This window comes from Corythoichthys intestinalis, chromosome 16 (assembly GCF_030265065.1).
Source record: "Corythoichthys intestinalis isolate RoL2023-P3 chromosome 16, ASM3026506v1, whole genome shotgun sequence".
NCBI lineage: Eukaryota > Metazoa > Chordata > Actinopteri > Syngnathiformes > Syngnathidae > Corythoichthys > Corythoichthys intestinalis.
The window spans coordinates 26,082,717-26,110,245 of record NC_080410.1 but is presented as its reverse complement, the minus strand read 5'-3'; the positions used below and the strand labels follow the sequence as shown (position 1 = coordinate 26,110,245).

The window sequence follows — 27,529 nt, the reverse complement described above, 5'->3', positions numbered from 1 at the left end:
CATATTGAACAGTCCACCTCCCAAAAAAAACCCCAGAGGATTCGTGTTATGTCAGCTGTCTTGTGCGTGCATATGAAGGTCTATTTTGCGATTTTGCATGTGACTGCTCGCATGTGATTGTGTGTGTATTGCCACTGGCTGGTCTGCATTTGTGTGTATGTGTGTATCCTGCAGCCAGAGCAACCATCTGTGCGAGGAGGAGTGACAGTGTGACAGAGGGGTGGGGGCGAGGGTCTTCCTGCCTCAGTTTGCGAGGGTCTCCACTGTGTTCTTCTTCATGCTCGCTCATTAGGAGCTGACAAAGAAGAAGGGTGGCGAATCAAGAAAGAAAACGCAAGACAGAGGAGGAGCTGTCCACTCAGCTTAATACGGACGAGCGAGTGGTCTTGTCTCTGTCAAGATGGGGGGAGGTAACCATAGTTACCGGGGGAAGGGGCCGGTAAAACAACGCTTGTATAGGAGCTCGAGTGTATCTTGAATGTGAAGACGGTGTGCGCATTGCAAACCACTGTTTTTGTCTGTGTGTTTTGGTGACTCATTGCTGGTTCAGCAGGGGTTGTGAGCAAGGGCGGGGGGTAAAACAGGCGCTAAGGTGAAATTACAGCAGGGAAACAGGGAGGGACAAGAACTTGAGCTGGTGTAAATCCCTCCAGGATACATGAAAGAGCTGTAAATACATGAATATGCACCAGGCATGAATATTCAAACACTCCCGTGGTGCAAGAAGATGTGAATAAAGATTTCGTTTAGGTGGTAAACAAGTTCTGTTTTTAAAAATACATGGGAAGAGAGAACTGACATTCAAAAGAATTCATAAACGCATTGGCTGCCAATGATGGTAATAGACATCTGAGATCAATGGCAGGATTCACGTGTTGTGTGCTGACGTCATCTCAGAAGAGTATGATGTCATTTAAAAGCTTTGTAATATGGAATGCGGGCATTTACGACTGGTATTTCCAAAATTGGAAACACTTTGATGAAAAATTGAAAAATCTGATTAGAACTGGTGAACCCATTACAGTTCTTCTCTTTCCAATTTGAGACTCAGTGTCCTAAAATTTGACGTAATGTTCGTGATATATAAGTTTGCCTATCAGAAATCCTTAGCAACCATGCTTTTATTTTGGCCAAGGCATTGGGACAGCCCAAATATGCTTTCTGGAAAACCGGCGCCACTACCTTGCCACCTTGGTTTTCGAAATTAGCAGTCGATATCGATAAGAATGATGGAAACCAATGAAAAACAGGAAACTTTGGAGTATTTCGGACATCAGGATGCAAACCTTGAAGTGAAAGTTTCTGAGGTGAGAGTTTATTTGTAAATCATTGCTCAAAGCCATTGCTGCTAGCCCTCTGAGTCCAAATGGATTGGATGTCTATTGGCGTCAATAATAGTCAATGAGTTAAAACAAATAATTTGCTATTGACCCTACTCACCTACGTCACAAAATGACGTGTCGCTGTATCCGGCCGCCATATTGTCCGTCATTTTTTAGCCCTATTCTCAATGGTTTCAATTAGTCGTGCAATTTATAGAGCAATTCGTGGAAGCCCCGGTGTTATCTGACGCTGTAAACTTATTGGATGCGTAGCATAAAAGGCGTTATGTGGAAAAGCTTCAGTTTATCCATTTGCCAGATCCATATTTGATGCCTAAATCGATGTTTTTCGACCCGCTGTCTTCGCCGTCTCTGCCTGACATCTGCTACCCTGATATTTACAACTATCTTGTTCACACAAAATCAGCCTATTCTCACGAAAGTTTGAAAAACTTTAAGAGCTTGGAGGCTTATAAATACTTGTGAAACAGGTCCTCGTCCACGAAAATTCGGCAGGAATCTATCTTGTGCTCGGGAAGGTGAGTTAGGAAATTTTCAATTCAAAATCTTTTGTTCTTGCTAACATCCACTGTCAATTCTAATGTATTTCATGTCATTTGTCAATGGAGCTAGGGCTTTTAATGTTTATATGGTTTAGCGATAGCACTCTCACTACATACATGTATAATATGTAATAAATATGAAGTGCGATAGCACTACTCCAGATTGTCCCTAGTTGAATTTATTTTTTGGCTTTTGACCTCAATAGTGAAATTGTAAATTAATTGTATGACAACTGTCTTATTATCCCCGTATAATTATTTATTTTCAGGTAGTTCATTCACAACGTCTGAGTGTATGTTGTCGGCGATTAGCCTAGCAATGATCTTAATTGTGGTTGTCAGCCCAAAACCCTCTAAATATATATTAAATGCATCTTACCAGATATAAAATGACTACTACATAATCTGTGGTAATCGTTTGGAGCCCAGTTTTCTCGTCGAATTGCAGCAGCCCATCTCGCTCTCCTCTCCGGGTCTCTCGGAATCCGGTAGAACTTCAAGTCTCTCCATCTATCTTCTCTGTTATTGCAACCGACCGCCACACACGCCTTCACCATTTTGATTACTAATGTTAACGAGCAGAAAAACACGCCATAATAGGAGGAATTCACGTAGCGATAATGCATCAACAGTGACGAGCTGACAGACAATATGGCGCGGAGGCATGGTTGTGACGTCATGTGAGTAGGGTCTATTGGACCTTGACTATACAATGATTCACCCTGTTGCGTTTTGTCACTGAAAGCCTTTCTTAAACTGGGTTAAACTTTCCTCCAAACGCTTGGTTGTTTTTGGCCTTTAAAATGTTCATATAAGAGCGGAAAACGGAATTTGTTTCCAAAGGTCACCATTGTTTCTTCTCAGCTTTTGTGACTGGAATCGTTGTTTCACATACCTTTCCTGTTTTTTTTCCCTCTAGAGAAATGGCGTTTCCCCTGGTCCTGTTCCTGCTGCTGGTCACCCACGGGACTAATGGTCAGGAGCCCGAGGACTCGGAGGCTCTCCCGCCTGGCTGCGGTTGGGGCCTGGGGCGACCCTACACCCTCCTCTGTGACCTGAATGCCGTGTGGGGCGTGGCGGTGGAGAGCGTGGCAGCAGGCGGAACGCTGGTGGCCATTCTGCTGGCCTTGGTGCTGCTGTGCCGCCTGCGCCACATTGGCGAGGCAGAAAAGCGCAGCGCCGTGGGGCCCCTCCTGCTGCTACTCCTGGGCGCGGCGGGCTTGTTCGGCCTTAGTTTTGCCTACCTGATCGAGCAGGACGAGTCGCTGTGTCTGCTGCGGCGAGCCCTGTGGGGTCTCCTGTTTGCGCTGTGCTTCTCCTGCTTGCTGGTACAGGGGGTGCGCCTGCGCCGGGTGGGCCGAGAGCACCGCAGCCCCGGAGGCTGCGCCTTGACCGGCCTGGCGTTGGGTCTGAGCGCCGTACAGGGCATCATCGCTGCCGAGTGGCTCTTGCTGACGGTGCTGAGGGAAGGTCGGGCCGCCTGTCAGTACCTCCCCATGGACTTCTCGCTGGCCTGCAGCTACGTGCTGGCCCTGCTGCTGGCCGCTTCCACGGCAGCCGCCCTTGCCCTGTGTGGCAAGACACGACAGTGGCGCTGCAATGCCATCTGGCTGCTGGTCACCTGCCTGCTGTCGCTGCTGCTGTGGGTGGCCTGGGTGGGCTTTTACCTCTACGGCAACGCTTGGCTGGGGAAGTCGCCGGAATGGAACGAGCCGGCACTGGCCGTGGCTCTAGTGGCCCAGGGTTGGATTCTTCTGGTCTTCCACGCAATCCCCGAGGCGCACCTGTGCATGAAGCCGCCACCGCAGCCTACGGCCCCAGACTACTTTGACACATCGCAAAGCTCCACGCGGATGAGGGAGACCAGCTTCGATGAAGACATTCCGCTCTCTCACAGGCAGTTCGTGGAGAACCAAGGCTATGGATACAATGATGAGAACACTGCAGGTACTCTACACTCGTAACAACTAGGGCAGGCCGTTTCATATTTCATCATTTTATAGCATCTTAACAATCTAGAAGTTTATTGGCTTCTTCTGTAAATTTAATGAAATATTTATCAAATATAATGATGATTTGGGACTTATTACTTACGTACACTTTTATCCACAATTGAGGTAGTCGCCATCTTCAATTTTATAGGTTTTGTCTCAGTCATTATCATCTTGGTTTACTGAAATAAAGGAAACCAACAGGGATTAGGATTTAAGATTTTAGTGAACTCACTCACTAATACAGACCATTTTTATAATGTAGTATGTTCTAGAAAAGGGTTTAGTGCAGTTTATAAATATATCTCTACAATTACAATGAATAATACTAGATAATTCAATTAGATATATGACCGACTGGTTACCTGCAGTTACTTCACAGTTTTAACTCATTGAATGCTAACCACATACTGCGTTCAAATATACAGTGGGGCAAATAAGTATTTAGTCAACCACTAATTGTGCAAGTTCTCCCACGTGAAAATATTAGAGGCCTGTAATTGTCAACATGGGTAAACCTCAACCATTGAGAGACAGAATGTGGAGAAAAAAAAACAGAAAATCACATTGTTTGATTTTTAAAGAATTTATTTGCAAATCATGGTGGAAAATAAGTATTTGGTCAATAAAAAACATTCATCTCAATACTTTGTTATGTACCCTTTCCCAGTACCCAGTCGTCCTGGTCCCTTTGCAGAAAAACAGCCCCAAAGCATGATGTTTGCACCCCAATGCTTCACAGTGGGTATGGTGTTCTTCGGATGCAATTCAGTATTCTTTCTCCTCCAAACACGAGAACCTGTGTTTCTACAAAAATTTCTATTTTGGTTTCATCTGACCAAAACACATTCTCCCAGTCCTCTTTTGGATCATCCAAATGCTCTCTAGCGAACCGCAGACGGGCCTGGACGTGTACTTTCTTCAGCAGGGGGACACGTCTGGCAGTGCAGGATTTGAGTCCCTGGCGGCGCATTGTGTTACTGATAGTAGCCTTTGTTACTGTGGTCCCAGCTCTCTGTAGGTCATTCACTAGGTCCCCTCGTGTGGTTCTGGGATTTTTGCCCACCGTTCTTGTTTTCAATTTGACGCCACGGGGTGAGATCTTGCATGGAGCCCCAGATCGAGGGATTTTATCAGTGGTCTTGTATGTCTTCCATTCTCTCTTAATTGCTCCAACAGTTGATTTCTTTACACCAAGCGTTTTACCTATTGCAGATTCAGACTTCCCAGCCTGTTGCAGGTCTACAATTTTGTCTCTGGTGTCCTTCGACAGCTCTTTGGTCTTGGCCATAGTGGAGTTTGGAGTGTGACTGACTGAGGTTGTGGACAGGTGTCTTTTATACCGATAATGAGTTAAAACAGGTGCCATTAATACAGGTAACGAGTGGAGCCTCGTTAGACCTCGTAAGAAGAAGTTAGACCTCTTTGATAGCCAGAAATCTTGCTTGTTTGTAGGTGACCAAATACTTATTTTCCACTCTAATTTGGAAATAAATTCTTTAAAAATCAAACAATGTGATTTTCTGTTTTTTTCCCCACATTCTGTCTCTCATGGTTGAGGTTTACCCATGTTGACAATTACAGGCCTCTCTAATCTTTTCAAGTAGGAGAACATGCACAATTGGTGGTTGACTAAATACTAGAAAAAAAGTACTGTAGTTGAAACTTGAAATTTAATGGAACACCTTGACAAAAAGGCAGAACTACGTTTATATACCGTAATTTTCGGACTATAAGCCACTACTTTTTTCCTTCATTTTGAATCATGGGCATTACCAAATACTTATGACAGATGTCATTAAGTGTCATCCAGCAAATTATGGTACTCACTACATATATGTCCAGCTCGGATCTTTTACATCCATTCAAAGTAAGATAATTTGCCGGATAACACTAAATGACATCTGCTATAAGTATTCATTAACGCTCATGACAGCGTCATGTTATAATCATGATTGTCTAATGACAATCTTATTGTGCCAATGTCAAATAAAGTGTTACCAAATACCATAACTAGCAATTAATGAAACAACTGTAACAGTAACTGAATAAATAATTAGCACAGAACATGAATTTTGACTGTTATTTACATCTGTGGCGCTGCAATGCATGCTGGGAGGCATGTTAGACAACAACAGGTTTGACAGCAGTGGCAGCCGAGGTTGACTGTCTCCCCCATGGGAGAAGTGATGACCAAATGAAGCTTCTTGAAGCAATTAAGCTTTGCAGCCAATTGGTTCAAAGCTTCATGGTGGTTCATTTGGTCTTATGACAGTCGTTTGATGCCGCTGTCAAATAAAGTTTTACCAGTTAATATCTTTTGGTGTAAATATCCCATAATACAGTGAGGACAGTTGCGGCTCATAGTCCAGTGCGGCTTATCTATGAACCAATGCCGCTTTCGTTTTAAATTTGTTGGGTGGCGGCTTATAGTCAGGTACGTCTTATAGTCCAAAAATTAGTTTGTTTTTTTTTTTTTTTTCTTAAGTTGACCAGCCTGATAAGAAGTTGTTCTTTACCAGTGAGTGTATGTGTAGTGGTAGCTAGCTGAATTATGTATGTGTCATAACTTGAACAACTTAATTGCTTAATTGTGTGCGCATTTTTTAAAAACGACAAACAGGTCTTAGCAGTGGCAATGAAAAAAGTGGGGTATATACTACTTTTCAATTTGCATTTTGTTTACAACGATGCAATTATTGGCAGGAATTCTTGCTATTCATCGCAAGAGAGATTCATACTATTAATCAGAATTAGAAAATCATTGCCCACCCCTAATACAAATAAAATTTGACTGCAATAGGTGGCGAAGTCCAAACATCTATTAACTCATTGCTTGCCACTGACAATGAAAGACATCCATTTGAACTAAAAGGGCTGACAAAAAATGCTCGTGTTTTAGGGTGGGTTGGGTGTGTCGCGCCACCGTCCCCTTGGTCTGTCTCCGGCCCTGTCCGCCTCTCCGGACCGCGGCGGCTGCTGCTGCCCTCCTGTCAGCGGGCTTCTTTGGGGCCTATGGGGCATTGGGCGGGGCTTGCTGTCGCTTGCTGGTGGGGTGGATATCCCCTGGTCTCTGGCGCTTGGCGTAGTGCCTGTTTGGGGTACGGGGTGGGTCCTCGAGCAGCGGGGGGAGGGGTGGGCGGATTCGGGTGCGCCGGTGGTGGTCTGGGGCGGGGGTTGATCGGGGGCCTGGCGCTTCTCCCGCCCTGCGGCCGGTGGCTCTGGCAGACACTTTGCACTGTAAATATTTTTCACCCTGGCACCTACATACTCATTCATTCCTCCGGGGAGAGTTGGGACGGGGCCGTACAGTCCCGGCCCAGCTCCCCCCTGATTTTAATGCGTCACACACCAAGGTTGTGGGATGGATGGGACTTGTTGGGGGGCGTGGAGGTGCTCACGGCTAGCTCCTCACGGTAAGCCCAGCCGTTCCCGCACCTTTTTTAACGCACCACACACATCATACTCCATGGGGGAGCTCCAGCAAAGGGCGGTGGGACGGACGCAGTCCCACTGCCCCAAGCTGAGCTCTCCTATTTTAATGCATACATTGCACTACACTCCCCACACAATCCCACCACTGTGCTGGGTAAAGGCTGCCAGCCGGGGACCTGGCAGCCACAGTAATAGGGTGGTAGGTGGGTCCCACACTTTTTCTCTATGGCGTGGCTCCCGGGGCGTGGCCTCCCTTCTGCCTGGGCTGCCGGCCGCGGGGAGTGGGGGGAGGTTGGGGTATCCTATCCCGCATCGCCCCGCAGCGGCTCCTTGGCGTTCTCTTGCTTCCGCCCTTCCCTCTCTTCTCTGCCTGGGTATCCGCCCTGCACTCCGTCACAGGTTGCTGGCTGGACGCCGGTGTATTGGCTGGGTGTCGCCTGCTCCCGTGGGGGACCCTGCCCTGGGCTTGGTGGGCCGTTGGGGGTCCCATGGCGTGCTGTGCCGATTGGGGGGCTGCGGCTGTGGCTCGTGGGCCGGGTGGGGCAGGTTGATGGTGGCCCGGGGGACCACCCAGGATCCTGGGAGGGGTGATGATGGCTCCTTTGCTGGGCTGCGGGAGGAGGGATGGGCTGCGCTGGACAGGACAGGTTTTAAAAAAAAACTGCGTGTGTTTTGGTGCTATTGACAAGGACAGCGAATAATTGCTGCCAGCCCTTCCAGTCAAAATGGAATGGACGTCTAACACTGTCAATGGCATACTGTAATTTCTACTTTCATTGGCCCAGTGTTGCTCTCATGAGTCAGTATAAGTGATGAGTGCATGGACTGCCCCTCATATGTCAACTTACAACTGATGAGTGCATGGACTGCCCCTCATATGTCAACTTACAACTGCACCTCGATTCATCCCTCGCCATCTGAAAGATGTTTTTTCTCTCTTCACTTTACAAATTTTCACTGCATGCTCATCTCAAGATGTCTGATGACTCAAGTCACAGTCGGCGAGTGACTAATGTTTCCGTCCAGGCCTGAGAAGGAGCGGTGGCGACGGCCCACACAACAGCAGCACGGGCGCCAGGCCCAGCGCACCCTTCCGCAGCAACGTCTACCAGCCCACCGAGATGACCATGATTCTGAACGGGGGAGCGGTGAGTACATCCTCCCAGTCGCAGGTACACACGCCGCTTACATGTCACGCCGACTCACCGACCGACCGTCAGCCGGACTGCATGCACATTCATGTGTGCGTCTCCGGATCATTCCCCCCTAAAAACAGGGTTCCAGCCGTGAGTGTCTGCATGCTCTGGAAGATATTTGAGCATTTATTTGACATTCTTGATATTGAAAGGGATTAAGACGGTCCTTTTACAGTGGACCCCTACTATTTAACGTTTTTTAATTTCATCCACAAAACCGGAATTAACAGTAGAGCAGCCTTAAACTCAAAAGGACAAGGAGTGCCAAATTAAATACATCATTAAATGTATCATTAAATATGATATTCCAGTACCGTAATTTTTGGACTATAAATCGCTTCTTATTCACTCCTCACAGCTTAAAAATTAATTAATCGCAATTAAAACCATCTATAAAATATGCCGTATTTTTCTGTAAATTATTGTTGGAATGGAAAGATTTTTTTTTTCACATTTTGTCTCTTATGGTTGAGGTTTACCCATGTTGACAATTACAGGCCTCTCTAATTTTTTCAAGTAGGAGAACTTGCAGAATTGGTGGTTGACTAAATACTTACTATTTGCCCCACTGTGTGTGTATATATATATATATATATATATATATATATATAAGGTGTACCGAAACGTTCTATTGGAATACGACATTTGATTACTCAGTTATCTATTGTTTTTTGGGCTACCACAGGTTGAGAGAATTTTGTTGTCATGGGGTACATTTTATTCTGCATGACTCTTTTTAGTAATGGAGGATATTTTTGCATTTTCCTTTTTAACTCATTAGCTGCGGTTGACTGCGCGTGACATCCAATCCATTTGAAGTGCAAGCAAATGAACATTTATTCACTGCAACTCTTCCAGTTCAAATGGATTGGATGTCTACTAGTCATAAACTATTTTCAAAATAGTTTTAATTTTTCATTTGCCACAAGACTGGATGTCTATTATTGTCTAATGACACTGAAAGAGTTCCTAAAAAACACTTTTTAAAAAATGTAGTATCGAAAATGGTATCGAGTACTTTTTTTTTTTGAGTAGCGATATCAAGTTCAAAATATTATAGTTTCGTGACAACAGTAATCCTTAGGTGTGACTATCCTGTGGCTTATCGTCCAGTAAGGCGTATACATAAACAAATAGTTTTCTTGTCAAATTTAGCGGCTGCAGCTTATAGTCCGGTGCGGCTTATCTATGAACTAGAGCTGTCAAACGTTTAAAATTTTTAATCGAGTTAATCACAGCTTAAAACTTAATTAATTGTAATTAATCGAATTCAAACCAGCTCTAAAATATGCCATATTTTTCTGTAAATTATTGTTGGAATGGAAAGATAAGACACAAGATGGACATAAACATTCAACATACCGTACATAAGTAATGTATTTGTTTGTTATAACAATAAATCCACAAGATGGCATTAACATTATTAACATTCTTTCTGATAAAGGGATCCACGGATGGAAAGACTTGTAGTTCTTAAAAGATAAATTTGAGTACAAGTTAGAGTAATTTTATATTAAAACCCCTCTTAATGTTTTCGTTTTAATAACATTTGTAATATTTTTGATCAAAAAATAAACTAATAGCTCCCCATTGCTGACGTCGCAGAGCGGTACGTCACATGGGCTCCCTGCCGTTCCTCCACAGTGTCAACTATGTAAGGTAGTGATTGAAATACACCACAAGGTGTCAATGGCAAGTTATAAATTTGAGATCTAGCCAAGGCGAATTCTGAGTAAGTTTTTATGTTTATTTTGCATTGCTGTTTATTTTGCATAGCTATTGTTTGTTATATTTTTCATTTATTTTATGTTCTGCATTGTGTTAAATTAAGCTGTTAAGAAAAAAATCGTCTCCTTTTATTCTTCCCCATGTCGTTCACCACAATACTTAATATTTGTTGTAAAAGAGTTGCCAAAGCTTAGCCAATAAAAGGTGCGGTCCAATGAACGCTGGTGTCTGCTCGCATTTCTCTGCTTTTTTGCTCTCAATGTGCTAAAACGGCGTAATTTTAAACTGTTTGGGGCAACGCATGAACGGGTCATTCCGTGCATGCGTTAATTGCTTCAAATATTTTAACGTGATTAAATAAAAAATTAATTACTGCCCGTTAATGCGATAAATTTGACAGCACTGCTATGAACAAATGGGTTAGTGTGTCAAATTTGAGGGGTGTGGCTTATAGTCAGGTGCGCCTTATAGTCCGAAAATTACGGTCGTCTTTTGTTTGACTTTTAAATAATTATATATAAAAATTCAAACTTAAATTTATATTGATTTATTTCAGCATTTATTTCATTTAATTAATAAATAAAAATAAGTGTTGAGATAAATAATTTAATAATTTTAAAATGGTAAATGATTTAGAGCAAACTACAAATTGAAATAGAACAATGTTGGAAATAATATGAATACAAATAAATAAATGTTAAAATTTTGTAATAGTCAAAATAAATAAATAAAAAATCCTAAAATATAGAAATAATATGTTAACAAATAAGAATTGAATCAAATGTTAAAATGAATACAAATTTAAATGTATTTTAAATAAATGGTGAAATGAATTTTAAAAATACAGTGAATATTGATATAATAACATCTTCTCAAAATATTAGTTATTTTTTTCAGGTTTTTTTCAGGTTTTGTCAGCAAACATAACTATTTGTTGACTATTTATAATTACAAATAACATATTATTGTAAAAAATAATTAGAAGAAAATTAAAGGAGAGAACATTTAATGACAATTATTTAAGCATTTGTTTCGTATAATTTGACACTCCAGATCCTCCATGTTAAAAAAAATCCTGCAACCATCCCCATGAAAAAAACATAAGACATGTAAAAAAACATCTTTTCCACTGAATGAGTTCAGCTAGAAGCCAATGATATGGAATGAATGCTCAAATGCGTTTTGTAAGCACACGCATGAACAGGCTTCGACACAAACGGTCACTCAGCTGACTTTGATTTGTGTATCGCCGAGTGGAGAACGAGTGTGTAAATAAGCCACGACGCTATCTGTCCCGCCGTTCATTAAACACGATGAATGGCTGCTCTGGTTTTCCCATTTAGCTGCTACGCGACTACTAAAGCACGCCTTGCACTCACCAGGCAAGCGCGGCTAAAATATATCTTCTTGTCACTATTTTTAGTAGTGCTGTAGGTTCTATTTTATCGCTGAACGGTGCCAAACAATTCGTCCTGCATGTTCTCATGTTGAAGTTGTAATATTTTACGACACTGCGCCTCCAGTGAATGTTCATGTTTCGGTGCCATTGACAGCACGAGGTTTCTCATCCTCAAAGTCAAAGTCAAAGTTTGCTTTATTGTCAATTCTACCACTGAACTAGGATGGTTTGCCCAGCCTTCCCAGTCAAAAAGGATGGGACGTCTAGCGCCATCAATGGCGCCCAATGAGTTAAATACTACAATTAGTCAATATTAGTCATTTTTCAATATCATCATACATTTTTCCACTGATCGCGCATGTGTTGGAGTGTGCAATATGCCCTTCCGGTGTGCATGTGCGTGAGAACTCGGGGTGCAACGGTTAGCCCACGGTTCGATTTGAACCTCGGTTTTGGGATCACGGTTTCAGTTCGGTTTCGGTTTGCGTTTTGCTTTATTTTTTTTATTTATTTATTTTTTTTTAAACTGCCTTCATTTTGCTTTTAAGAAAGTTAAATAAACACTTAAAATGTAAACATTTTCGACTGAAAATGCCTCTTAGCTCTTTGGCTAATGTAGTGACTAACTACTGAAACACACACACAGTAGTAAAAAGGTTACTTGGCAAAGTAACTGGTGTTACCTTTCATGTTTTTTTTCCCATTTTTTCAAAAAAACAAAACAAAAACAAAACCTTTGCTATGGTTGGAGGTCATTTAATGTTGTGAATTAACCGTCAAAGTAGATAAAATTGCTCCCGTTTTTGCATTAGTTTCCTTCTGTCTACTTTCGACATGTGAAAATTTTAAAACTGTTTCATCCTTTAAAGATAGACTCAAGTCAAGATTTTGCCGATTTAGGAGTATTTTAGATAAAAAGTTACTTAGGTTCGCTAGGAAGGTTCACTGCTACAGAGCCTTTCTGAGAAGTTTACTGCTCTAAGATGGCGGCTGTTTACTAACGCTACCGAGTCTGTCATTTCGTATGTAGTTCTATATGCATGAGATATCAGGCGTAGATTGTAGGCTGTCGGCTACAGTCAGGAAATATTGGCGCCAACTAGCTTAGCATCGTGTTTGCTACAGCGTCACAACAAACACTCTTCCCTCTCCGTGTCTCTGACTTTTCTGGTGTCATTCAACCAACATATTAACGCACATTGTCTCGTTGCGAAAAGGGTGACAAAATCCGAACGGAGGAAAAAAAAAACGTAATGCACGAAAAACGTACACATTTAAAAATCAGTGCTCACTTGTACAAATTACACCAAGACCGTACAACTTGACAGTTATGAATTATAGTGGACCGTCACAGTTAGGTAGTAGCACTCTGTAGCACGGGACGTCCAACTATCAGTGTTCTGGGCGAAATTATGTGCTTTAGCGAAATCATCTTTGATGTCTTTGCCTGCCATTTCATAAATGTCGGGGATTACGTTGGAGAAATATGTCCGCGAGGGAACAATGTAACGAGGGTCAAGCGTTGCAAATAAATTAACGAAGCCCGCCGTGTGTTTTCACTGGTGTCCTCTTCGGGGTAGTCCTGCTCTGTGCAAAATTTGTCAGAACACCGGCTGAGGTGCCGGAGTCATGTTATAAGTGTTGCCATTAGCATAGGGAACAAGCGCTGAGCAATGCTTGAAAATATATATATTTTTTTCAATATTTTCTCTCCCTCCGCATTGTAGTCCATGGGGAAACCGAAATGTTGCCACACCGCAGATTTGAAAGAGGCCGGTGGTTCCTCAAAATTCGGTCTCTCCACTCCTCCGCTCGCCATAGCGATTTGTTTTCTTTCTTGTTTCACTTTCACTTCGCTTGTAAGTGAGAGAGGGCGTTTCTCTGCTTCTATTACACAGGTGCTTGACAGCGATCGGATATTTACTTGCGGGGTGGGAATTTCTCCACAGCTGTGCTTCACGTCACACACAGGCACACAGAGCTCGACCAATTCGTTCCACAAGCGTTCGGAATAAATTAATTGAAAAACCGAAAAGGCGCGGTTCATAAAGGCGTATTGAACCGTACAGGGCCAACCGTACGGTTCGGCTTTGAACCGCAAACCGTTGCACTGCTAGTGAGAACGCATGTAATTTGTATTTTACTTAAATTTGATAATGAAGCCTGTAATGCTGGGGCGTCCAAACTTTTTCCTCTTGAGGGCTGCTTACTGAAAAATCGCAAGGCAAAAGGCACACCTTAACAGAAAACGTTATTCACCTTCCCACTTGACACACTAGAGGTGAAAATCACCAATTTCATAATATGATATGATATTGAGGAAGGAGGAAGGAACATATATTCATTTCTAAGTATTACAGAGTCATCACAATTGGATTCAAGGGCATTCAGTGGAATTATTACAATATTATCTTGTACGTTTTACACAATCAGTTACATTTCCCCTAAGGCAATAAGAAACAAAGAGCAATTTGACCTTTAATTTAGTGTTGTTACGGTGACATTTTAAAGAAAACTTTTTAAAGGGGAAGTACAGAATTTTTGACATAAGGCCTAATCTTCAAGTTAGCCGGGGTTTAATTAGTCGGTGGAGTTGAGTTTGTTAGGTATTTGTTGGTTTCAGGGCGCCAGAGTGGCTAAGCTAGTGCAAGTCAATGGTGCCTTCTTAGCATACCAACAAAAAACATCATATGCACGCATGAAATTCACTGATAACAACCCATGCAATAGTGTTGGCAATGTTTTCAGGATAAAGTTATTAAAATGTATCCCTGCATGTCAATAATTGTAGTATGAACAGCAACATTTCTAATCCAACAGGCTGTCTAAGCAAGCAGGTCGGAGTGCTATCACATCAGTTTTTTCACGGCTGTTTTGTTTTTTTTGGGTGGGAACAAAAGGGACAGAGCACAAGTGGTTTAAGCACTCCTCTCTATTGTGGCTACATTACGCATCTAAAAAATTAGCCATGCAGAATGAAATGAATTACGTCCGTTTGGTGTGACATTGTTTTGGCCGCATGGGTATTTGGAACAATGATCTGCATTTTGAATTTATTTGACGATGTTTGATCTGTTAATATCGTTTATTTTATTGGCATGCTAAGCAGGCACCATTGACTCGTGTTAGCATAGCTACTCAGGTGCCCTGAAACTAACAAATAACTGAAAATATGCACAGAATTTGTTGAAATCAACTCCACCGACTAATTCACCGCTAGCTCGAAGATTAAGCCTAATGTCAAAACTTTTGAACTTAACCTCTAATAAAACGGCATATCTAAAAGACGGCGATATCGATGTTTGTTTGATATTGGTTTTTTTTTATCCACTGATTTGATTGCACCACTGCTCAACCAATCGATTTGTTAAAAACAAGTAAAGTACACATGGGTTAAAGTTTTCAGAAAACATTTCCTAGATTTATACATAGACCTCATAATGATATTGATGGGGCGCGGGGCCTGTTAATAGGGGGCCTGCATTGCTGGCGTAGCCATCAACGCTGACCGATTTGAATCACAAACAAAGAGTTTTTTTCGTTGAAAATTCTTGTGAATAAATGCTTAAGTCCCTGGATTCTTTATTGATATAGACGTAAAACAGTCTTGATTCTTAGTTAAAAGAAAAAAAAAAAAATCCCTGAATTCTTTATAGATATGGAGGTATGACTGTCTCGATTCTTGGTTAAAAGCAAAAAAAAAAAAAAAACATGCAGTTGGCATTTATTTTACATAAATATATATCGAAGTACAATGCTAGTCTGTCTGTCAATGTGGCAGCCGCCATATGTAAACAGAGCTTTTCCGGTGAAAGTTCTTGTGAATAACTGCTTAAATCCCTGAATTCATTATAGATATGCACGTAAAACAGTCTCAATTCTTAGTAAAAATCAGAAAAAAACGTGGAGCTTATATTTATTTTAAGCTTATTTTCAGCGAGCTATGTTTCTATTTGAAGAAATGGCAGATAATTTCACTTATTTCTAGTAGATTTACACTGAAAACAAGGGAATTTAGCTAGTTTTAAGGAAAAGTGTTTTTGCAGTGCATGGGTTGATTTGCATCTATTTTCTTTTTTTTTTTTCTCGATTCTAAATTAGTCTAAAAATCATGAAATTCTGATGTGATACATTTGCTAATAAACGGTTATGTTTAGTTGAGTATGCAGCTTCATTTGTTGAGCAAAAGTCAACACAAGGTAATTGAAAGTGCTTTACATCAACACAATTAGAAACAACAACAGCTAATTAACCCCTTCAGACCTGCATTTTTTCTGCTGGACAAAATAAAAAAATCTGCGCTTATTTTTACTCTACTCAAACACCAGAACAAAGTACAATTTTTTGGTCGGGGATATTTCATGCTTTTATTGGTTATTTTTTAATGTTGATGTTAATGTGTTTTTAATGAGAAATGAGCACATTACATAGCAAAGAGGGTGTGCCAAACCTCATGATTTGATTTTGATGGGTAAAGTTTCATCCAATCATCTCCCAGAAGTGGTAATAGCAACTAAATTCGGTGTATTTATTGGTTTAGAGACGCAAACGCGTCCTTCAGCAGCATGCTTAGGTCTGAAAGGGTTAAAACAGGCAGTTTAAAAGGACATATATGCTTCATGGAAAAGCTAAAATGCTAAATAGCTACATAAAAGCAGTGCAGACATTGAGCAAGAAAAATTTGAGTGCTTTATGTAAGATATTTTTCTGCTCCTTAGAATAATCTTTATTATATAGTTTCCCCACTTCTGCCAAAAGTCTAACGCAATTTTTAGTACTTGCCGTGAACTCCAAAATATGGCAATGGGCTGCAACTGGCCCGCAAGCCGCACTTTTGACATGTCTGCTCTAATAAGAGTTATCATATTTATAATTACAAATGACCAATTTGTTCATGATGACAAACTTAACACACTTTCCTTTGCAACTCCAAACCACAGGTTCCATCAGCCCCGCCCACCTACACGGGAAGGCAGCTGTGGTGAGCAAAGGGAGCTTGGCAAGACGACGATGAGGGGGAGGCGCAGAGTTCCCAAAAGGAGGCGATCGTACAAAAAAATGACATGGATGCCACTATCACTTTGTACAGACTGTGTGCCAATCAAATACTGTGTGTAAAAAGAATACCATGGAGGACAGAGCTAAATGTCTTCAAGCACACGAATTTGGACCAGCAGATCTTAAACAAAAAATCTAATGGCTTTCTCATAAGCTGGACTGCAGCACTGTAAGCTCTCTCAAAACTGTGAACATCTTTCATTTGGCTCTGTCCTCCATCAGTCCTCAGTGTCAACAACAACCCCTCTCTCAAAACTCCAATCCCCCCGCCTTTAGGTTTTTTTGCATGGACACAAAATGTGACAAAACAAAAAAAAAATATCACCTGCACAGAAGCACTGGAACAGAGCATCCCGATGCTGAATCTAGGTTAAACGCCGGGGAACTTTTATCGCATGGGAGGAAATGGAGCGAGGAAGTTTCTGCAAGACAACACTATATTTAGAGCAATGTGTGTGTGGAGAGAGCCCAGATCAGATTTGCAGTGTGAGCGAGGCTGGAAAATGAGGAGGAGCGCAAATGTGGAATCTTCCTTCGCTCAATCAAAGGAAATAGTTGAGGACGCGAGTGGGAGCGGCGCTCGTCTTCCTCCTGGTGAGTGGAGGGCAAGTCTCCTTTCATCAGAGTCTCCATCGCAATGCTGCTGTCACCCGCTTGCACTTGAGAAGCTGTGTACATACTGTAGTAGTGATATATATACATATATATATATATGTCTACGTATATACACTGAAAAAAAGTCCTGCTTGTTTGTTTACTTTTTTTGCATTATAAATTCATCAATTAGCTTTGGACTGTTTAGGCCAGTGTTTCCCAACATTAACTGAGATGAGGACCGAGAAACTTATACCAGCAGCAAAGTTTTTTTTTCAGTCTTGAAAGAATATATACATTTTTGTAATTTTTGTTCAAAAGTATTTAATTTCTTTTGTATTTTTTTTCAAGCTTTCCTCAGTGCAATTATAATAGGTGTCAATTATGGGTGTATTTTTGATATTTCAGCCCAGTCCTGATCCCCAGCACATTTTCCCATTGAAATGTTTGGAAATAATTATCTATTAAGGCTAATTGATAAATCATAATTAAAAAAAAATTGAATACAAAATATACAAAAATTTAATACTGTACATTTAGATCAGGGGATGCCACTGATTGCATTACTTCGGTTTTATTACTCTTTATTATTACATTTTTGTGTTGCTCTTGCTGATAATTTAGTGATTTCTGTTCCAGCCCCCCCCCCCCCCCCCCCCAAAAAAAAAAAAAGTTTTATGAAAATGGAATGATGCGCTTAATAAAAACATACAAAAAAGATAGTATATAAGTACAATGCTGGCCAAAAGTATTGGCACCCCCTGCAATTCTGTCAGATAATGCTCAATTTCTCCCAGAAAATGATTGTAATTACAGTTGCTTTGGTAGTTCTATCTTCATTTATTTTGCTTGCAATGAAAAAACATAAAAGAGAATGAAAAAAAAAAATATAATTTTACAAAAAACTCCAAAAATGGTCTGGACAAAAGTATTGACACACTTTAAAAAATCATGTGATGCTTCTCATTAACAGCGCCTGTTACTTACCTGTGGCACATAACTAAATCACACTTGCAGGCAGTTAAAATGGATTAAATTTGACTCAACCTCTATCCTGTGTCCTTGTGAGTACCACATTGAGCATAGAGAAAAGAAGACCAAATAACTGTCTGAGGACTTGAAAAGCAAAATTATGAGGAAGCATGGGCAATCTCAAGGCTACAACTCCATCTCCATCCAAAGACCTGAATGTTCCTGTGTCTACCGTCTGCATTGTCATCAATAAGTGTAAAGCCCATGGCACTGTGGCTAACCACCTCAGATGTGGACAGAAAAGGAAAATTAAGGAGAGATTTCAACAACAGATTGTGCAGATGGTGGATAAAGAACCTTGACTAACATCCAAACAAGTTCAAGCTGTCCTGCAGTCCAAGGGTACAACAGTGTCAACCCGTACTACCCGTCAGCGTCTGAATGAAAAGGGACTCTACGGTAGGATACCCAGGAAGATCCCACTTCTGAACCAGAGACATAAAAAAGCTAGGCTGCAGTTTGCCAAAACCTACCTGAGAAAGCCAAAAATGTTTTGGAAGAATGGTCTCTGGTCAGATGAAACAAAAGTAAAGCTTTTTGGGAAAATGCATCAACATAAGAATTTACAGGGGAAAAAACGAGGCGTTCAAAGAAAAGAACACAGTCCCCACAGTCAAACATGGCAGAGGTTCCCTGATGTTTTGGGGTTGCTTTGCTGCCTCTGGCACTGGACTGCTTGACTGTGTGCATAGCATTATGAAGTCTGAAGACTAACAACAAATTTTGCAGCATAATGTAGGGCCCAGTGTGAGCAAGATGCGTCTTCCTAAGAGGTCTTTCAGTAGGACAATGACCCAAAACACACTTCAAAAAGCACTAGAAAATGGTTTGAGAGAAAGCACTGGAGAACTCTAAAGTGGCAGGCAATGAGTCCAGACCTGAATCCCATAAAACACCTGTGGAAAGATCTGAAAATGGCAGTTTGGAGAAAGCACCCTTCAAATCTCAGAGACCTGGAGCAGTTGGCCAAAGAAGAATGGTCTAAAATTGCAGCAGAGCATTGTAAGAAACTCACTGATGGATACCCGAAGCGGTTGTTCGCAGTTATTTTTTCTTAAGGTTGTGCAACCATGTATTAGAATGAGGGTGCCAATACTTTTGTCCAACCCATTTTGGAGTTTTGTGTAAAATGATTATGATTTATTTTTTTCTTTCTCTTTTGTGTTTTTCATTGAAAGCAAAATAAATGAAGATATCACTAATAAAGCATTTGTAATTGCATTATCTGACAGAATTGCAGTGGTGCCAATACTTTTGGCCTGCAGTGTACAAAGAAACAAGTAAATAAGTCTTCACACTAATATGCTCATTAGTTGGGAATCACTGGTTTACACACAATACGATGTGATAACTGCTACTATAATTTTTCTAATGGTTGGTTTGCATTCATGCATTTGCGTGCTGTTTTTTTTTACATTTTTGTTAGCAACATGATTTGAAGTCTAGGCAGTGCTCTGTTTTTTTGCGCAATAGAGGAACAAAATGGCTTTGAATTATAATTAGTGGCACTTCATGCAGTAAGGGAAAAAAAAGACTAAATACTGTTTGGAACAGGCACAGTAACTGACTTCATAAAGGCCAAGCCAGGGTTAACATGTTCAGGAATAATTGTTTGACAATATACAGTATGTGGAAACAAGGATTAACAACATGGATGCTGAATGAGCGTGTTTCAGTGCCATTGTTGTCAATGGCAGCTAATGATTTAACATGCAGTAATAAGGCTTAATAGCAAAGGCTGCATTTGATACATTGACGACATGAACAGGAGTTAACATGAAGTGTGAGTTATTAAAGGACATTTTCAACACTTGATGTTTTCACTCCGTGTGAAGGGTTTCAAATATAACACCATGTGACTTTGTAGATTTTACACTGTCGACTACCTTACAGTATGTGTGCATGCTCGGCACCATTTCTACATGTAGACCTTTCTCTCAGACGTACTTTTCAATACTATTTATGTGGAGGTCATGTGACAACATTTCAGTGTACGTGGGATGACGACGTGTTCAATGTCTGCAGCGAAGAAATGGGTCATTAAAAAGAAAATGACATCCATTGACCCAATAAAGACCTTAAAAGGAGGTACGGACTCTTCCATCTGATAAATCATCTCTGTGTTATCAATGTGGTGAATTTGCACATTTCTATGTTAAGTGGAGGTGGGTGGTTTGGAAAAAAGGGGTGGTGCAATCTCACTGCTCCACCCCCAAGTTTGGACTAGTCCTGTCCTGTCCTGTGGTGTGTTGCCTTCAGACTGTTCCATGGGGGCAGCTTGACGGGGGTGATCTTGGTTTTCACAGCTGTGACTGTGCAGTGACGCAGCATGCTAATGTAGACCTTCATTCATTCAACACCCCCACCCACCACACTAGAAAAATAAGATTACAAAAAAAAAAGAACCACTAAACTCTTTCTGTAACTAATTCAGGAAAAACTGTTCAATAAAAGTGTCATGTTTAGTACATTTGATTAAATGTGGATTTATTGTCAATGTCTGGGTCTCATCTGGTTCTACACAACTGGGATTTACTAGACAAGACCCTTTTTGCACAGATTTCCCAGAAAATGGCTACTATCTAGTTTCTGCCAAACCTGCCCTAGATTCAGCACTATCAAATGTCCTCAGAATTAAGTATATCATTTCATCACATCGCCTAACAAGAGCGGCAGCTGTCTCTCAGGCACCGGAACGTACGCAGAGGGAGATCAGTGATCCTTATTGTCTCGTATCATCTCTCTCCGCCAAGCCTAGCGTATTGGCGGTTTATGGGGTAAGGCAGTGCTGAGGATAAGTGTTACTTTGTAGTTAAAGGAGTCATGGAAAAGGATTAAATGGCTCATGCGGCAAAGAAAATGGAGAAAACACTTCATTAAGTACAAAACCTAATGAGAACCGTATTTACATATTTAAAAATATACACTCACCGGCCACTTTATTAGTTACACCATGCTAGTAACGGGTTGGACCGCCTTTTGCCTCCAGAACTGCCTAAATCCTTTATGGCATAGATTCAACAAGGTGCTGGAAGCATTCCTCAGAGAGTTTGGTCCATATTGACATGATGGCATCTCACAGTTGGTGCAGATTTGTCGGCTGCACATCCATGATGCGAATCTCCCGTTCCACCACATCCCAAAGATGCTCTATTGGATTGAGATCTGGTGACTGTGGAGGCTATTTGAGGACAGTGAACTCACTGTCATGTTCAAGAAACCAGTCTGAGATGATTCCAGCTTTATGACATGGCGCATTATCCTGCTGAAAGTAGCCATCAGAAGTTGGGTACATTGTGGTCATAAGGGGATGGACATGGTCAGCAACAATACTCAGGTAGGCTGTGGCGTTCCAACGATGCTCAATTGGTATCAAGGGGCCCAAAGAGTGCCAAGAAAATATTCACCACACCATTAAACCACCACCACCAGCGTGAACCGTTGATACAAGGCAGGATGGATCCATGCTTTCATGTTGTTGACGCCAAATTCTAACCCTACCATCCGAATGTTGCAGCAGAAATCGAGACTCATCAGACCAGGCAACGTTTTTCCAATCTTCTATTGTCCAATTTCGATGAGCTTGTGCAAATTGTAGCCTCAGTTTCCTGTTCTTAGCTGAAAGGAGTGGCACCTGGCGTGGTCTTCTGCTGCTGTAGCCCATCTGCCTCAAAGTTCGACGTACTGTGCGTTCAGAGATGTTATTCTACCTACCTTGGTTGTAACGGGTGGTTATTTGAGCCATTCTTACCTTTCTATCAGCTCGAACCAGTCTGGCCATTCTCCTCTAACTTCTGGCATCAACAAGTCATTTCCCCCCACAGAACTGCCGCTAACTGGATATTTTTTCTTTTTCGGACCATTCTCTGTAAACCCTAGAGATGGTTGTGCGTGAAAATCCCAGTAGATCAGCAGTTTCTGAAATACTCAGACCAGCCCTTCTGGGACCAACAACCATGCCACGTTCAGTCACTCAAATCACCTTTCTTCCCCATACTGATGCTCGGTTTGAACTGCAGGAGATTGTCTTAAAACATGTCTACATACCTAAATGCACTGAGTTGCCGCCATGTGATTGGCTGATTAGAAATTAAGTGTTAACGAGTAGTTGGACAGGTGTACCTAATAAAGTGTCCGGTGAGTGTACATGTACATGCACACACACATACAGTATGAAAATAAGTATTTGAACGCCCTGCGATTTTGCAAGTTCTCTCCCACTTAGTAATGACGGGCAGGTTTGAAATTTTCATGGTAGGCGCTTGTCCACTATGAGAGACAATCTAAAAACAAATTCACAAATCACAGCGTATGATTTTTTTAACAATTTATTTGTGTTATACTGCTGCGAATAAGTATTTGAACGCCTGAGAAAATGTCAATATTTGGTACAGAAGCCTTTGTTTACAATTACAGGGTTCAAACATTTTCTGTAACTTTTCACCAGGTTTACACAGTCTGAAGTAGAGATTTTGCACCACTTCCCCACACAGATATTCTCTAGATCAGGGGTGTCCAAACTTTTTGCAAAGGGGGCCAGATATGGTGTGGTAAAAATGTGGGGGGCCGACCTTGGCCGACGTCCTTTACGTTGAACAATATATTTAAGCAAATTTTAGCAAGCCATTCTGTGTGTCACATTTGCGCTATTATTTTTTTTAATTAATTATTTCAACAATATCGTAACCAGCCTTTGTGGCGTTCTTTTTCGACTTTGGGCTCCAGCGAAATACTGCTGCTGTAAAATTAAACTAGCTTCAAGTTGCTTCAATTTCTTGCTACGTATCTTCCCTGTAATCTTGTCGTACATGTCAGCGCGTCTTGTTTGGTAATATCGCCTCACATTGAAACAGCGACCGTCTATTTGCAAATGACGCAGACACAGTTGTTGCGTATTTTAGTGAAGAAATAGTCCAATTTCCATCTATCCTTGAAGCGTCGGCCGTCACAGTCAACTTTTTTTTGTTGATTGTCGGCATTTTAGAAAATTGGGAGTAAAGAGTAATACGGGGTTGTGTTGTGCTGCTGCCTTTTAGTGGGTAAATGAGGAGCAGCATTTAGTGTGTAAGCTACTTCATATTTATTAAGTCTGTGTGCGGGCCAGACGTTATTGATTTTATGACAGAGGCTGGGGGCCGGATAAAATTTGACCACGGGCCGCATTTGTCATCCCGGGCCGGATTTTGGACATGTCTGCTCTAGATCAATCAGGTTTCTGGACCGTCACTGAGAAACATGAAGTTTGAGCTTCCTCAGGAGATTTTCTATTGGGTTTAGGTCTGGAGATTGGCTAGGCCCCTCCAGAACCTTGATATGCTTTTTATGAAGCCACTCCTTGGTTATTCTGGCTGTCTGCTTCGGGCCATTCTCATGTTGGAAAACCCAGTCACGACCAATTTTCAATGCTGTAACTGAGGGAAGAGGTTATTCCCCCAAATCTCACAATACATGGTCCTGGTCATCCTCTCCTTAATACAGTGCAGCTATCCAGTCACATGTGCAGAGAAACACCACCAAACATGATGCAACTACCCCCATGGTTCACAGTAGGGATGGTGTTCTTGGGAGGGGATTCATCGTTCTTCCTCCAAACACTATGAGTGGAATTAAGACCAAAAAGTTACATTTTTGGATCTAATATGACCACATGACTTTCTCCCATGCATCCTCTGAATCACCCAAATGGTCATTGGCAAACGGGCCTCGACATATGCTGGTTTAAGCAGGGGAATTCCTTGCCACGCATGATTTTAAACCATGACGCCTTAGCGCGTATAACCAACAGTAACCTTGAAAATGTTGGTACCAGATCCTTTCAGGTCATTGACCAGCTCCTCCTATGTAGTTCTTAGCTGATTCCTCACCATTTTTAGGATCACTGAGACACTACGAGGTAGATCTTGCATGGAGCCCCAGTCCGAGGAAGATTGACAGTCAAGTTTAGCTTCTTCCATTTTTTAATAATAAATGCTCCAACAGTGGTTCTTATATCACCAAGCTGCTTAGCAATTGCCCTGTAACTCTTTCGAGCCTTTTAGAGGTCTATAATTCTGGCTTTGGTGTTTTTGGACAGCTATTTGGGGGGTATGGGGTGGACAGGTGTTTATATGCAGCTAACTGCCTCAAACAGGTCAAAAAGTCAGAATCAAAAAGTCCACCTCCACTCCACTTGTTTAGGAGAATAAGTGGAGTAGAGGTGGACTTTTTAAAGGCGACTGAAAGGTATTTGAGGCTCACAATTCTAGCTAATAGACATGTGTCCAAATGCTTACTGTTTTGTAGCAGTATAATACACATAAATTGTTTAAAAATCATACACTGCGATTTCGGGATTTTTTTTTTTTAGATTGTCTCTCACAGTGGACAAGCACCTACCAAGAAAATTTCACACCCGCTTATCATTTTCTTAGTTGGAGAACTTGGAAAATCACAGGGTGTTCAAGTACCTATTTTCCTCACTGTATATACCAGAGGTGTAAATCACCAATTTTATGACAAGACTATACAATATTGATTCTTTGGATGACAAGACTTGCCGACATTACATGGTACAAAGTCTGCCATAATTCGATTAGATTCAAGGGCTTACAATTGAGTTGTTTTTCCCAACAATATTATGTACACATTTGTGCAATGGAGTTTGCAACATTTGCAAGTTAAATTGCACTTAAAACAATGAAAATGACAAAACATTAAAAAGCAATTTTGATGTTTTTGAAAATTTTGTTGCGGAAATATTTCAGACATTTCAATGAAAACTTCTTAACAAAACAGCATGTCTAAAAAGTAGGGCTGTCATAATTATCGCGTTAACGGGCGGTAGTTATGTTTTTTAAATTAATCACGTTAAAATATTTGACGCAATTAACGCACATGCCCCGCTCAAACAGATTAAAATGACAGCACAGTGCAATGTCCACTTGTTACTTGTGTTTTTTGGAGTTTTGCTGCCCTCTGCTGGCGCTTGGGTGCGACTGATTTTATGGGCTTCAGCACACATGAGCATTGAGTAAATATTGACATCAACAATGGCGGGCTACTAGTTTATTTTTTGATTGAAATTTTTCCAAATTTTATTAAAACGAAAACATTAAGAGGGGTTTTAATATAAAATTTCTATAACTTGTACTAAGATTTATCTTTTAAGAACTACAAGTCTTTCTATACATGGATCGCTTTAACAGAATGTTAATAATGTTAATACCATCTTGTTGATTTATTGTTATAATAAAAAAATACAGTACTTATGTACCGTATGTTGAATGTATATATCCATCTTGTGTCTTATCTTTCCTTTCCAACAATAATTTACAGAAAAATATGGCAGATTTCATAGATGGTTTGAATTGCGAGTAATTACGATTAATTACTTTTTAGGCTGTAATAACTTGATTAAAATTTTTAATCGTTTGACAGCCCTACTAAAAAGATTTCCATTCGTTAATTTTGATTCAGTTGTGTTCAAATTAATCAATATATTGATCAAGATTGATTGTTACAGCCCTAAATAAAAGTTTCCAAATATTGAAATACCACCTGGCAGACCTGATTTTAGCTGCACAGAGGGGGTGAGAAGAGAGAAGATCTAAAGGTAGGAAGTGAATGTCGTGGGTGGTCTTTGCTAATAGCTGCGCCGAGCCAACACATACTCATTCATTGAACATGTTACCTCTCTGGTAGCAAGAGAAGCACATGCTACCGAGCTATTTGCATCAACGCAACTTTTCGGTTTTCTAGTAGTATGAAAAAGTATCTGAACCTTTTGGAATTTCTCACATTTCTGCATAAAATCATCAAATGTGATCTGATCTTTGTCAAAATCACACAGATGAAAATACAGTGTCTGCTGTAACTGAAACCCCCCAAACATTTATAGGTTTTCATATTTTAATGAAGATAGCATGCAAACAATGACAGAAGGGGGGAAATAAGTAAGTGAACCCTCTGCCTAAGGAGACTTAAAGAGCAATTGAAACCAATTATTACCAAACATTTTAAGTGAGGTGTGTGCCTAATCACTGATGAGTGGTTTTAAGCGGTCCTGCCCACTGTAAAACACACACTTGGTAAAAAATGTCTTGATGAGAAGCATTGTCTGATGTGCATCATGGCTCGGTCGAAAAAGCTGTCTGACGACCTGCGATCAAGGATTGTTGATTTGTATAAAGCCGGGAAAGGATATGGAGAGAGTTTGACAATGTTGCTTCTTTCCCAAGGAGTGGCCGTCCATCAAAGATGATGCCAAGAGTTCAGTGCAGAATATTGAAAGAGGTAAAAAAGAACTCTAGAGTGTATGCTAAAGACTTACAGAAATCACTGGCACAGTCCAATATCTCTGTGCAAACATCAACTATTTGTAAAGCTATGGCCAAAAATGGTGTTCATGGGAGGACTCCACGGAGGAAGCCACTGAGGTCTAAAAAAAACATTGTTGCTCGTTTAATGTTGGCAAAAAGGCATTTGGACACTCCACAGAAGTTTTGGCAAAATATTTTGTGGACTGATGAAACCAAAGTTGAATTATTTGGGAGTAACACACAACGTCATGTGTGAAGGAAAAATGGAACAACTCACCAACATTCACACCTCATCCCCACCGTGAAGCATGGTGTAGGGAGCATCATGATTTGAGGCTGTTTTCCTGCCTCAGGGCCTGGACAACTTGCAATCATTAATGGAAGAATGAATTCAAAAGTTTATCAGGATGTTTTGCAGGAAAACCTAAGGCTGTCTGTCAGACAGTTGAAGCTAAAAATAGGATGGATGCTGCAACAAGACAATGATCCAAACATAGTACAAAGTAAATCAACTTCAGAATGGTTTCAGAAGAACAAAATTGACGTTCTGGAGTGGCCAAGTCAAAGTCCAGACTTGAACCCAAATGAGATGCTGTCGCATGACCTAAGACAGTGATTCATGCCAGACATCCCAGGAATCTGAGTGAACTACAGCCGTTTTGTAGAGAAGAATGGGCCAAGATTAGTCCCGATCCATTTGCCAGACTGATCTGCAGCTACAGCAAGTGTCTGGTTGAAGTTATTGCCGCCAAAGGGGGGCACAAAATATTATATGTGAAGGTTCACTTACTTATTTTTCCCCTTCTTCATTGTTTGCATACTGTCCTCATTAAAATATGAAAACCTCTAAATGTTTGGGTGGTTTTAGTTAAAGCAGATACTGTTTTTTCATCTGTGCGATTTTGACAAAGATC

General features: G+C 41.1%; 1 protein-coding gene across 2 annotated transcripts in view; it reads left to right on the top strand.

Annotated features, from left to right (window-relative positions):
- Positions 1 to 17,936, top strand: part of gprc5ba (G protein-coupled receptor, class C, group 5, member Ba) — a 29,421-nt gene extending 11,485 nt beyond the window's left edge. The window contains exons 2-4 of one of the 2 annotated variants that reach the window (XM_057817021.1): positions 2,805 to 3,832; positions 8,338 to 8,483; positions 16,575 to 17,936. In XM_057817021.1, coding sequence (XP_057673004.1) covers positions 2,809 to 3,832; positions 8,338 to 8,483; positions 16,575 to 16,619 — 1,215 coding nt within the window. In that variant the 5' untranslated portion in view covers positions 2,805 to 2,808 and the 3' untranslated portion in view covers positions 16,620 to 17,936. The remainder of the gene's footprint in view (positions 1 to 2,804; positions 3,833 to 8,337; positions 8,484 to 16,574) is intronic. The other variant, XM_057817022.1, reaches the window with a different exon arrangement.
- Positions 17,937 to 27,529: the final 9,593 nt, after the last annotated feature.